Genomic DNA, 12,594 nt, shown 5'->3' on the forward strand with positions numbered 1-12,594 from the left:
CATCCCTAAACAGAACACAGTGATCTGTTGCCTTACCAGGTGCAAGATTCCAAGATGCAGCGCTCTGTAGAGGTCAATCCTGCTAGCAGATATCTTTGTCTGTGTGTCAACCTGTCCACCTCACAGTCCTACCCGATGATCGGTCACTACGAGCTCTGAGCTCTTTCCGTAAGGGAAAGACTGGCTGGGTGACCAGCAGACGACCGTGGTGACGACCGTGGTGACACACACACACACACACACACACACACACACACACACACACACACTGCGTAGTATAGTGGTTAGCACGCTCGACTCACAATCGAGAGGCCCGTGTTCGAGTCCCGGTAAGCGGCAAGGCAAATGGGCAAGCTTCTTAATGTGTGGCCCCTGTTCACCTAGCAGTAAAATAGGTACAAGATGTAACTCGAGGGGTTGTGGCCTCGCTTTCCCGGTGTGTGGAGTGTGTTGTGGTCTCAGTCCTACCCGAAGATCGGTCTATGAGCTCTGAGCTCGCACCGTAATGGGGAAGACTGGCTGGATGACCAGCAGGCCACCGAGGTGAAAAATTACACGCACACACACTTACATAAGATGATGTTGCTCACAACGTAATGATGAAAGTACTTTTACTCACATATAAGCACTTTTTGAGCTAACACTTTTGGTAAAGAAATTTTCCTCTTTTCAACAGCATTAATACTGCCATACTTCAATACACCTTCGTGATAAGGACATACAATTACGAGTATTGGTATCTTATTTAACTGCACCAGCTAGATTCCTTCATACCCTTCGTCACAATGTCTACATTGTAGAATCTTAAACATTAAAAATTTCTCCGGTTCATTGAATGTCCACTCAAATGTCCTCAAAATGTGAATATTTGCGTCATTCTGCCACTTCTGCGTGACGGTCTTTCATCTCTCGGGTTTATCTTAATCCTTCTCCAGGTGGAAGTATGACCCTCACACATTATACAAAGGCCCGTATTGCAGAAACGGTTTGCTCTCTCACCATCACTGCTTTCCAAAGGCTGCAGTGGAAGATACTCGTGTTTTTTTTTTAAATATTCTTATGATTTTTACTTTATCAAAAGGAAATCCTGTCTTGAAAACCCGGCTAGTTGTCTCTGTGTCCTTGGAAAATTGTCATAGTGAAGGAGATGATGTTTATGAATACGGACGAAAAACCGTTCTGTGTGCCTGGAAACTGGTTGATAATAATTTCTTCGATGCATAACACAATAAATACTGTATATGAGCCGTATAATATTTTATAAAAGGTTTCCGAGTATATCCCTCCGAGTATTAGTATCTTTTAAATGATCTCTTTATTGTGGGTAGTGTGTAATACTTGAAGTTTTGGAGTGATCTCACATGCAAATAAAGCTCATAAATTAATATAAGGTACTGTTTTTCGAATACATTGTATGTTCAACTATGGTTTTCCTCCAAGCAATTATTCTGGCCTCTTTAGTTGTTCTTCTCGGCCATCTCACCCCTATGCTGAAGGCCACCAGGGAAGTGGCTCCATGATGCCCTTGTGGTTGCTAGTCCCGTCGCCGTCCGTGCACCTCTGCCACGATGTCTTCACGTGGACTCTGCCTTCCGCCCCTTGAAGGCCGTCACCCCTTCCCCATTTCTTCTGTTTGCTCTCCTCTTCGTTGGCAACTTATTATTATTTTTTTTTATTAACACAGTTGCTACAACGATGAAAGTAATTCCAGTGTACTTCACACATTGGTGAAAAATACTCATGCTCTGTGTTTCCGTTTGAAATGTACACCCGATTTCGCATATTGTGAATATTACAATTCATTCAAGGCTGATATTTATTAAGAAATACTTCAAAGTGTTCCATGTTATCACCCAAGACTGTTGGCACTGACTTCGACACGGCGCTTCTCCGATACTTTGGAGTTTTCCTAATTTTCGAGTGTGGAAAGTTACAGGCTTTAAGTTGCCACATTGATAGATTTTGTATAATTTACTATGGAATGCTTTGAGCTTAATTCTATTCAGCAAAATACATCCTTGACCTACAAAATTATTCCTCTGATTTTGGTTTTTCCCATTGTTGTTGCGGCTTCCAAGGGATTTGTCCATACGTGTTGCTGTGTGCTGCGGCGGCGACACCTGTAGGCGGGGATCCTCACCCCATTCCCAAGACACAGGTGGAAACCTTATCACAGTCAAAAAGTCATGCCATGTGTACATACATGTGCCAGATGTTGTTGTCAGGTACTTGCCTCCAATCATATCTCCTCTCTATCGTGTATATTTGGATCAGACGCCATTACTTTCTCCCAAGCGCTTATTGTCTCCAGGGAATTAAGTAAACAATAAAAAAAATAGTATCTTGGTGGTCGGTGGGAATAAAGGCATTTTTCGATATCCACAGATAGCAATGGGTTATATCAAATTAACATTTATTTAGCTTAGAATGCAAACACATAATAAAAAATGAATAACACGAACAAACAACACATCTGTACAAGTTATAAATATTTTTTCTTCACCTGCAGCATCATGACAAATCCCCACTCCGTTATCATATCCTGGCTTCCGGTCCACGCGCTCAGACATCTGTGAAGCAAGACATAGCTTAGATTTTTCGTCGCCACTATTGCTGTTGCTGCTCTTACTATTGACTTTTATAACACACACACACACACACACACACACACACACACACACACCTCTAGTCTGTGGTTCTCTCATCACTTTTATCTATTTTTTTCTGGCTCTGATGTATATTTTCAGCCGTTAGCTGCCCATATTGTATGACCTATTAATAAAACGTTGATTATTATTATTATTATTATATCATTACTGTTTAAATTAATAATAATCATAATAATAATAATAATAATAATAATCATAATATTATTATTATTGTTATTGTTGTTATCATTAGTTATTTTGATTATTGTTATGTCTATCAATAATAACAATAACAATAATAATAATAATAATAATAATAATAATAATAATAATAATAATGATAATAATTACTATTATTATTATTATTATTATTATTATTACTATTATAATTACTATTGTTATTATTGCTACTATTATTATTATTATTGCTGTTATTATTATTATTGCTGTTATTATCATTGCTGTTATTATTATTATTCCTATTATTGCTTTTATTATTGCTATTATTGCTATTAATATTATTATTGCTATTATTATTATTATTATTATTATTATTATTATCATTATTATTATTATTATTATTATTATTGTTGTTAATGTTGTTGTTGCTGTTGATGATGATGATGATGCTGATGTTGATGTTGATGTTTAATTTGATGATGTTATAATAATAATAATAATAATAATGATAATAAATGATAAATAATAATAAAACATAATATAACATAACAGCACAAAATACTTTTGCGAACCTTAGCTATTCTGATAATTGTGCACTACGGTTATGACTGCCAGAACCTTGTTACTCAGTTTACCAGGTAACTGAGACGATGAATAATCATTTTATCGGCTGAGTGAATATTAACTTTCGATATTATCCATGTGATTATATATATATATATATATATATATATATATATATATATATATATATATATATATATATATATATATATATATATATATATATATATATATATTACACAAGTGTGAAAAAAGGTGAATATGAAGTCCCTCTGCACACAGATGTGGTGTGGAAATGTCGTGACGCTTTGTTCCCGCTTATATACTGAAGCCATCCCCAAATGGCCTTTAGTACCCGTCACCTTGGTGCCAGTTGCGGGGTGTGTACCGCCCTTGAAGTGGTGCCCATCTCTGCAGTTGACGCCGCTTCCGGTACAATATAATTCCTCCTGTCATCAAAACCACCACTCCGATCAAGGATATCCCCAGCAATATCACTGCAAAAGATTATAGATTCTTAGTCTAATTGCATATTATAACTTGTTAAATTCTATTAAAAGTTTTTTGGTAGCCGTTATTGCATCAATTAAAGACACTTTCATATAGTTTCGTGCCCTAGTAATCTTCAGCGATTGGCAACGACTATAAGACTGATAAGACACATCCTCGCATTGTCAATCACTTAACTTTTCACCCATATGATATTCTACCTTTTCATGCTCATTTTTTTTTTCTCGAATAATAATCACTAAAGGTGCTTTGTTTCCGCTTATGTACTGAACCCATCTCCAAATGCCCTTTAGTATCCCTTACCTATTCACATATAGTCACAACATGATTGGGAGTGGAGAGGAACAAGGCAAGGGTCAACACGAGGCCCGTACCTGTTGATTTCGACATGTCCCTGTGGATGATGCTGGCCGCTTCCTTGATACTTGCGTCAGCCGTAATGACGGTGGCGTTCACTCCTGCTACTGTTTGTGACGGCGTGGTGGTGATGATGGTATATTCTGGTACGGCAGTGGTGGCTTTTGATCTTGGTGTAGTGAAATTGGTGGTGGTGTTGGTGGATGATATGGATGTATGTTTAATAGAACTATTGGTGGTGGAGGTGGTGGTATTGGAAGTGTAAGTCTCTGTTGGTGTAGTGTCATTAGTCATTGGTGTCTGTGTTGACCTAGTTTCTGGTGGAGATGGCGATGGAAGTGTGATTGTGCTAATGCCTGAAGTAGTGGTGTTCATTGGCAGTGAAGGCTTTTCCGGTGTCGATGGTAAGGATACGGTGGTAATAACTTCTGGTGGAGGAGAGGATGATGCCAGTGATGTCGTGATCTTGCTTGCTAATGAAGGCTCCTCTGAAGTTGATGTCAGTGGTACGGTAGTAATGATTTCTAATGGAGGAGGAGGAGATGATGGCGGTGAAGTCGTGGTCGTGTTATTTGATTCACTGACGATTGATGCTTCTGATATCGTGGTGTTGATGGTTTCCTCAGTTAAAAATGGTTGCGTTTTTGTAGTCGTGTTTGCCGTTGTGTCTGAGGTATCTAAGGATAGCAGCACTGGATACACGGCATGCATTGAATAACCAGCGAATGTTTCAGAGGTTGACGTTGTTGAGTTAGTAAATTCTGTTGTCTCTAACGATTGTAGTGGTGATGTCGTAATGTTAGTTGAGGATATAGCTAACGACGGTGATGTGGTGTTAGTGAATGCTGCTGCTGCTAAAGATGCATTAGAAATTATAGGGTTTGTTGTAGAATCGGAGATATTTGTAGTAAACTCTAGTGAATCCCAGCTAAAGGAGGTTGAGGGGTGAAACATGGCGGGCATTATTGGGTATGTAGCAAAAGTCAAGTCAATGGTCGAGTCAGACGCGCCGATGCTGGTTCCTGCTGACGCTGTTGTTGCTGTTGTATTGTTGGTGGTAGTGGTGGTGTTTTCTGGTGCAAGATTTTTGTTGATTCCTGGTGACGGTGTTGGTGGTGGTGGCCGTGTGTGTGTGTGTGTGTGTGTGTGTGTGTGTGTGTGTGTGTGTGTGTGTGTGTGTGTGTGTGTGTGTGTCGTAGTTCATTGTAGGGTTTGAGTGCGAGTGAGTGAGAATCGTTGTTTGTGGTGATGGTAGTGATATGGAAAAAAAAATAATAATAAATAAATAAACTGATTCATTGGATTATATTTATATCTAAATATCTATCTATTATCTATCTTATAAATTACTCTGTAGTGGTAGTAATAGTAGTGTTATAAAATGACAAGTATATATCGCACAGACATGCAAATACTTCGTCATCCAAACATTTGCATAACTGTCACACGAGGCAATATATGCAACAGCGATACTTCACAGCACCAATATTTATAGCAGCACTCCTTTTATGCCAAGTCAGCACCTGGGCTCGTATTCTCAAACACTTCTGCACTTCACCTCCCCTATCTAAAAAGACCTTACCTAAATTTACACGAGTTTCTAAGGTTTTTTTTTTTATGGTTCTCGAGGCAGGGTGACAAGATTACTACATTGTTAACTGGAAAAACGCTCTTGAAAACTCCACTAATCATCTCTGTAGTCTCTGAAAATAGTCGTGGTGAGAGAGCAAAGCGTTTCTGTTTCTGTTGTTATGTACTGTTATGATTTGCTGAGCTCAAGAAAAACAAGACTGCACCTATTGCAATTAATCCACCTACCTAACAAACGGTTCCGTGTCCTCTCCCTCACTCCTTCGAGGTATCTGCGTGTATCCAAGTACAAATCCCTGTCAGAAGGTTCCTCGCTAGTCTGATTTTGGTCAATTTCTGGTTTCAGCTCCGGCGTTGTGGGAAATTCGTCCATCTCGGGAGGTCTTGTGGCTGACGTCGTGGAATGTGTGGGTGGTGTTGTGGTTGTACATGAAATAATGAAAAAAATGTTAGATAAATAAAACAGATTATTTATTTCTCTTTTTGAATCCTATATCCTTTATTTTCGAGGTGTATCGAGACCCATAAACGTAATGGGTTGAATAGTACCCACCAAATGCACATGACACTTTGATGATGATGAAAGTTCCCAATTCCTGTCGCCCGGACGAGTGGAATGCAGGAAAGAATGTTCCGTTTTATTTACATCCTCAACGATTCTCTATTTTATAATCATCTATATTGGTGGTGACGGCGCTAGTACGTAATGGCACTAGTAGTAGCAAGTAGTAGTAATAGTAGTAGTAGTAACAGTAATAGTAGTAGTAGTAGTAGTAGTAGTAGTAGTAGTAGTAGGAGGAGGAGGAGGAGGAGGAGGAGGAGGAGGAGGAGGAGGAGGAGGAGGAGGAGGAGGAGGAGGAGGAGGAGGTAGCAGCAGCAGCAGTAGAGGTACCTATAGCAATAGTAGAAATAGAAGTAGTAGTAGTAGTAGTAGTAGTCGTAGCAGCAGCAGCAGCAGCAGCAGCAGCAGTAGTAGCAGTAGTAGTAGTAGTAGCTACATACAATTATAATTATCAGATATGCAAACATGTCATAAAACGATACAGACAACAGCAACAATAACTGTTTTCAATATAACTAATTTTGCTATGTACGTACTGTTACCTTCCACCAAACTCAGAGGAACAAGAGTACACTTACTACAATTAATCCACCTACCTGGCAAACGGTTGCGTGTCCTCGCCCTCACTCCTTCGAGGTACCTGCGTGTATCCAAGTACAAGTCCTGTCAGAAGGTTCCTCGCTAGTCTGATTCTGGTTAGTCTTTTGCTTCAGCTCGGAGGTTGTGGGAAGTTTGTGCATCTCAGGTGGTCTTGTGGCTTGCGTCGTGGAATTTGTGAGCGCTTTTTTTTTTTTTTTTTTTTTTTGTTGGTGGTGGTGGTGGTGGTGGAATGAAAAACAATTCATCAATAAATAAAACCTCGTCATTAATTTCCTCTATCAAATCTATAAGTTAATTGTCGAAGAGTAAAGGGATTCATGAACAAAAGATGATAAATACTACATATAAAACTTTAACCTACCTGACTCATGGCTGCCTTCCGCCTTCACTTCTTCGAGGGTAGAGAAGTGCGTTTCATTGTCAGAGCGGCTTGCATTCTCCGAAAGGCTCTCTTCATCAGAAGATTCTATGTCCTCTCTGCTGCCCATACCCTCCGTTGGTCGAGCCCCTCGGATGATTTCTGTCTTTGGTGAAGCTGTCGTACTGGCGGTGGGTGGTTCTGTCGCGGGGATGTTCTGTGTTTATGAGTGTGAAGGTATGACACACACACACACACTCATAATTAATAACATTTGTTGGTAGACGATTTTCACGTCATGTGGACTCGAACGAATAGGGTTTACCACACAAACTCTCGTATTCTGTGTTACAAGCTGATAATCTAAATATTTTCAAGGGAAACATCTGAAAATAAATCTGACGCTTCAATTCATGAACGATATGAAATACAAATACTTTAGGCTGGTCAGTTTGCCCAGCTTTTGAACTTACCTGTAATTCTCTTCTCTTTCCCAATCTTTCGTATCTTGTCTAAATAAGTGAGGGTCATAAAACGAAAGTGGCTGCTCAAATGTGCATCATTCTCCTTACGCTTCTTTGTGGTTTCGTTTCTGTGCTTTCCTTCAATCAGTGCCTTTAGTTTCTGAATAGTCGACTTCACAAGCTCTTCCTCTGTCTCGTCTTCCTCTGTTGTGGGATCCTCTACGCCCTCAGGGAAAAGAGTAGCATCTTCCACGTGTCTGCCTCCCCTTAGCTCGTCATAAGGAGCTGGCGATGCGGATGAAGCCTTGTTATCATGTTCAGTAATGTCCTCCTCGACGTCTGCTAAGTAAGGAGCGCTCTTTTTCCTTCTCTGTGGGGTGTTCTCTGTTGATGTGACTGGGCAGCGTCTAGGTAGTGGCTGGGGATGGATAGTTTGCTCTCCGTCGAAAGCAATACCATATGATGCTGATGTGGTGGTGGGGGGAGACGATACCACTTGGATCTTTGCTAACTTAGGCCTTGATGTGATAGTCGCCGGTGATGTGGTTGTTCGTTCAGTGGTCGTCCGTTCCATAGTCGTTTCTGTCTTCAGTGATGTGGTTGTCATTTCCGAGGTCGTTTTCATTGTCGTGGTATTCGTGATCATCGGTTCAATGGTCGTTGTTTCAGGGGTTGTCGATGTTGTGGTCGTGGTGTTCGTGATCGTCGGTTCCATGGTCGTTGATGTCTTGGTCGTGGTTGTGGTGTTCGTGATCGTCGGTTCTATTGTAGTTGTGTCTGGGGTCGTCGATGTCGTAGTCGTGGTGTTCGTGATCGTCGGTTCCATGGTCGTTGATGTCTTGGTCGTGGTGTTCATGATCTTTGGTTCCATGGTCGTTTCTGGGGTCGTCGATGTCGTGGTCGTAGTCGTAGTGTTCGTGATCGTCGGTTCCATTGTCGTCGTTTCAGGGGTCGTCGATGTTGTGGTCGTAGTCGTAGTGTTCGTGATCGTCGGTTCCATTGTCGTTGTTTCTGGGATCGTTGATGTTGTGGTCGTAGTCGTAGTGTTCGTGATCGTCGGTTCCATTGTCGTTGTTTCTGGGACCGTTGATGTTATGGTCGTGGTGTTCGCGATCGTCGGTTCCATTGTCGTTGTTTCTGGGGTCGTCCATGCCGTGGTGTTCGTGATCGTTGGTTCCACGATCGTTATTTCAGGGGTCGTTGATGTCTTGGTCGTGGTTGTGGTGTTCGTGATCGTCTGTTCCATGGTCGTTGTTTCTGGGGTCGTCGATGTTGTGGTCGTGGTGTTCGTGATCGTTGGTTCCATGGTCGCTGTTTCTGGGATATTCGCTGCCATGGTCGTGGTATTGGTGATCGACGGTTCCATGCTCGTCGTTTCTGGAGTCGTCGCTGCCTTAGTCATTGCTGCCGTGATCGTCGGTGACAGTAACATGGTCGCTTGTTTAGTGGTCGATTGTATCATGGACGTCAATTCAGTTAGTCTACTGTTGGCTCCTGTTACGGTGATGGTGGGCAGAAGGGTGGCAGCTTGTATCGTGAATGCGTGTGTAGTGGCTGGAGGCTCACTGTGGTTGTGGTCATACTCCTGTACTCGTATTTGTTCATGGGAAAACTCTATTGCAATACGGCGATCAGTGGTTGTTGCTGAATCATCTTTCTTGTGAGAAGATGGAAGGGCTTTGTTTACATTCCGGGTAGTTCCATTTACCGTTACGTCCCATGGTAAGCCTAGTGGAAAGTCTTCGGTCATAGTCTCTAGGTCTGAGTCATGATTTGCTTGACGTTCGAGGCCATGACTACGAGTTCCTGACACAGGCGCATCACTCTCATTTCTGGTGGTACCTGCAAACAACGATCATGTTAGAAGCTTGTCAATGGAGTTTTACAAAGGACATACTAATTTGTCTTAGGCATAATAATACGTATCTGATGGACATACGATCAAGGTATATATCGACTATAGATTAAATGCTTGGAAAAGGAAGGCACGTTTCAATCTTCATAAAGGAATGACTCACTGTCGCATAACATTCACTCAGTAATTGCTTGGCACTACATTTTCATAGTCCACATCACACATCTTGACATGGTTGAGTTTTGCGGCGGTCGAGCACTAAAGGACAGTCAAGCTAAAAAAAAAAAAAAAAAAAAAAAAAAAAAAAAAAAAAAAAAAAAGGTAAATCTATAAAACAGCAACTCCTTACATATTCTTTTCTATTACCCCCTTCCCCCAACAAGCTTGGGGGGCACGTGGGAAATCGGGGGTTTTGGGGGGGAGAGCCAAAAGAGGCGAGATATGGCGATCTAAAAACAATCTAAGGACAAAAACCTAACCTAACGTAACCTAACCGGGGGGCCTGTGCCCCCCCGGATCCCCCCTACAACACTAACCTAACCCTAACATAAACCTAACCTACCGTATCCTTGCTTTGGGGGGGGACGTGAGGAATCGGGGGTTTTGGGGGGGGAGAGCCAAAAGAGGCGAGATATGGCGATATAAAAAAAAATATAAGGACAAAAACCTAACCTAACGTAACCTAACCTAACCGGATCCCCCCTACAACACTAACCTAACCCTAAAATAAACCTAACCTACCGTATCCTTGCTTTGGGGCAGTTTCCCTCCCCCCACACCGGTTCTCTAATAGCTTCACACAATATGCCCTACCTCTACCAATACCCCTTCTCATAATACCTTAACGAAAGGATGAAGGTCCTGGCTGGTCCTCTTCTCGATTGTACACTGACTTGCATCGCAGGAGCGATGATTTCCCAGTAATCAAATTCGCAACCTTTACAACTAGTGTCACTGGTGGCCATGGTTCAACTGCGCACACAAATCTCTGTACACCTGTCTGCCCAGCTGTGCCCCGCCTACGAATACATATAGCAAATTCCCATTGGCGCAGCTTGTGGTGTTAAGAGATGGTGGCACGTCATTGGACAAAAGAACTACAGACACAATAAGAATCCTATTCACCAGTTACCCACAAACCCAGGGTGTGAACAACAGACAGTCACTTTCTGTTACCCACAAACCCCAGATATATACAAAAGACAATAGCAATGTTTACTATTTGGACTAGACTCGAGTGACGTCTCTAATTTCAGTGAGGCAATGTGACATAACCGTGTTTGACCCCCAAACAAGACCACAAGGTACGTGTTCTCCATTAACTACTCATTATTTTGTGTTATTATTGCACGGATTAGAGAGGAGGTCCTATTCTAAAGATTCACGAAAAAAAGACCTATTTTGGTCGAAGGGTAATGTTCATGATAAAAAGATACAAAATGTCCTTTCTCCAGGGCAAACACTATAATTGATTATATTTAACACTATAATATAACTTCTCAAAACAGGGATAGGATTGTCAGTCTTATCTGTATATATATCACCGGCAGCAGACCATGTAAGGGATGCTGTCAGTCACATTGCCTTTGTATAATCTTTCACTGAAGCTCACTGACGAAGCATATCTCACAACACTTCGTGCTAAATTCATCACTTCCAAGAACATTCAATGAGAACAATCGTCGTCTTAATACCGTTCCTTGCGTGTTGCATGTAACGATCATAACAACGTTCGCAGTCACGTTAGGCCCGTCAGTCTGTCCTGGTACACAACACATGGACAAGATGTTGGCTTAGCAAATGCATATGATACTGCTTTCGACCTACCGTGAGCCCCATACACTGCACAGAGCACTTGAAGAACCATGACAAAACACCTTTCCCCCACCATCTTTGTATTCACGTCCTTGTGTAGTATTTTCTAACTGACTGACTGGTCGTCTCCCCTGGTCCTTCACCGCAACCAAGGCTTCGAAGCTTTTCAACCCCTTAACCAAACCAGTTTCATTCATTCAAGTGATCATATTGTTAATTTCTTTACGATGCAGTGCACGGCAGTAAACCAGTGCCTAAAAATACAGTTCTAATGTAATCACAACTGAAAATGATTACAATGCGAAATACATGTTTAGTCAGTGGCAAGCACTGCGGCTCATCGTTACCATAACCAACTTATTGTATTATTTATCAATTTTTTTATTTATTTATTTTTTCGCAGTGTTAAGTGAAGATCTGTCGTATTTCTTGCATATACAGGCAACTAGAATAGATGATTCATATGTCATTGATTTGATGTATTTATGAAACACTATGAAAAAAGGACCATGCCATGACAACACTACCGCTGGTCAAACAATGACAAGTAGGCAGACGTTGTTTACGGAATGCGTCGATCTGCGACACAAGGTTCCGGACAGGAGGCCAATAGAAGAGAGGAAAATAAAATAAAAGTAAATGTAAACAACAACAACAACAACAACAACAATAACTAGAAATAAGAGGAAAAGAAGTAATAAAAGAAGTTAAAGAATGCATAATAGCCCGTACCGAAGCTGTAAAAGGCAAAGGGGAATACAGGAGGGCAAGGAGATGGAAGTGATAGAAGTGGGAAGATGGTGGGTGGGAGAACGAAAAGGAAAGCAGGGAGCAGGGAAAGGGAGTACTTATTTCCTATTACTTCCTGTTCCTCTATTATTCTTCACTCCCTCCTCATCGTTTCTGCTTATTCTTTAATTCTTATCTTTCTTTACTTTTTTACTTCCATCCTTCTACACCTTTCTTCCTTCCTTGCTCCATGTAGACTATCCTTCCTCCGCTGCCAACTTCCTTCCTTCTTTTCCCTTCCCCTTTCTACTGCTCAAAACGTCCTTCCTTCTTCGTCTTGTCTCAAACTACCTTCCCTTTCA

General features: G+C 41.3%; 1 protein-coding gene across 3 annotated transcripts; it reads right to left on the minus strand.

The window, feature by feature from the left end:
- Window positions 1-2,396: 2,396 nt before the first annotated feature.
- On the minus strand, window positions 2,397-11,652 carry LOC123517634 (mucin-2-like). 3 transcript variants are annotated; one of them, XR_006678516.1, is made up of 8 exons: window positions 11,516-11,652; window positions 7,843-9,675; window positions 7,373-7,570; window positions 7,008-7,192; window positions 6,078-6,239; window positions 4,277-5,356; window positions 3,755-3,889; window positions 2,397-2,570 (listed from the first exon to the last, which is right to left on the minus strand). XR_006678516.1 is itself a non-coding variant. In XM_045277934.1 (5 exons), exons 1-4 carry the CDS (start codon window positions 11,577-11,579, stop codon window positions 7,035-7,037), a joined length of 2,253 nt encoding a protein of 750 aa, XP_045133869.1. In that variant the 5' UTR covers window positions 11,580-11,652; the 3' UTR covers window positions 6,189-6,445; window positions 7,008-7,034. The 3 variants fall into 3 exon arrangements, 1 of the variants encoding a protein (XP_045133869.1); XR_006678517.1 differs by lacking the exon at window positions 4,277-5,356; XM_045277934.1 differs by lacking the exons at window positions 2,397-2,570; window positions 3,755-3,889; window positions 4,277-5,356 and having other exon boundaries at window positions 6,189-6,445.
- Between the last annotated feature and the right edge of the window lie 942 nt (window positions 11,653-12,594).

This window comes from Portunus trituberculatus, chromosome 42 (genome assembly GCF_017591435.1).
Source record: "Portunus trituberculatus isolate SZX2019 chromosome 42, ASM1759143v1, whole genome shotgun sequence".
Taxonomy (NCBI): Eukaryota; Metazoa; Arthropoda; class Malacostraca; order Decapoda; family Portunidae; genus Portunus; species Portunus trituberculatus.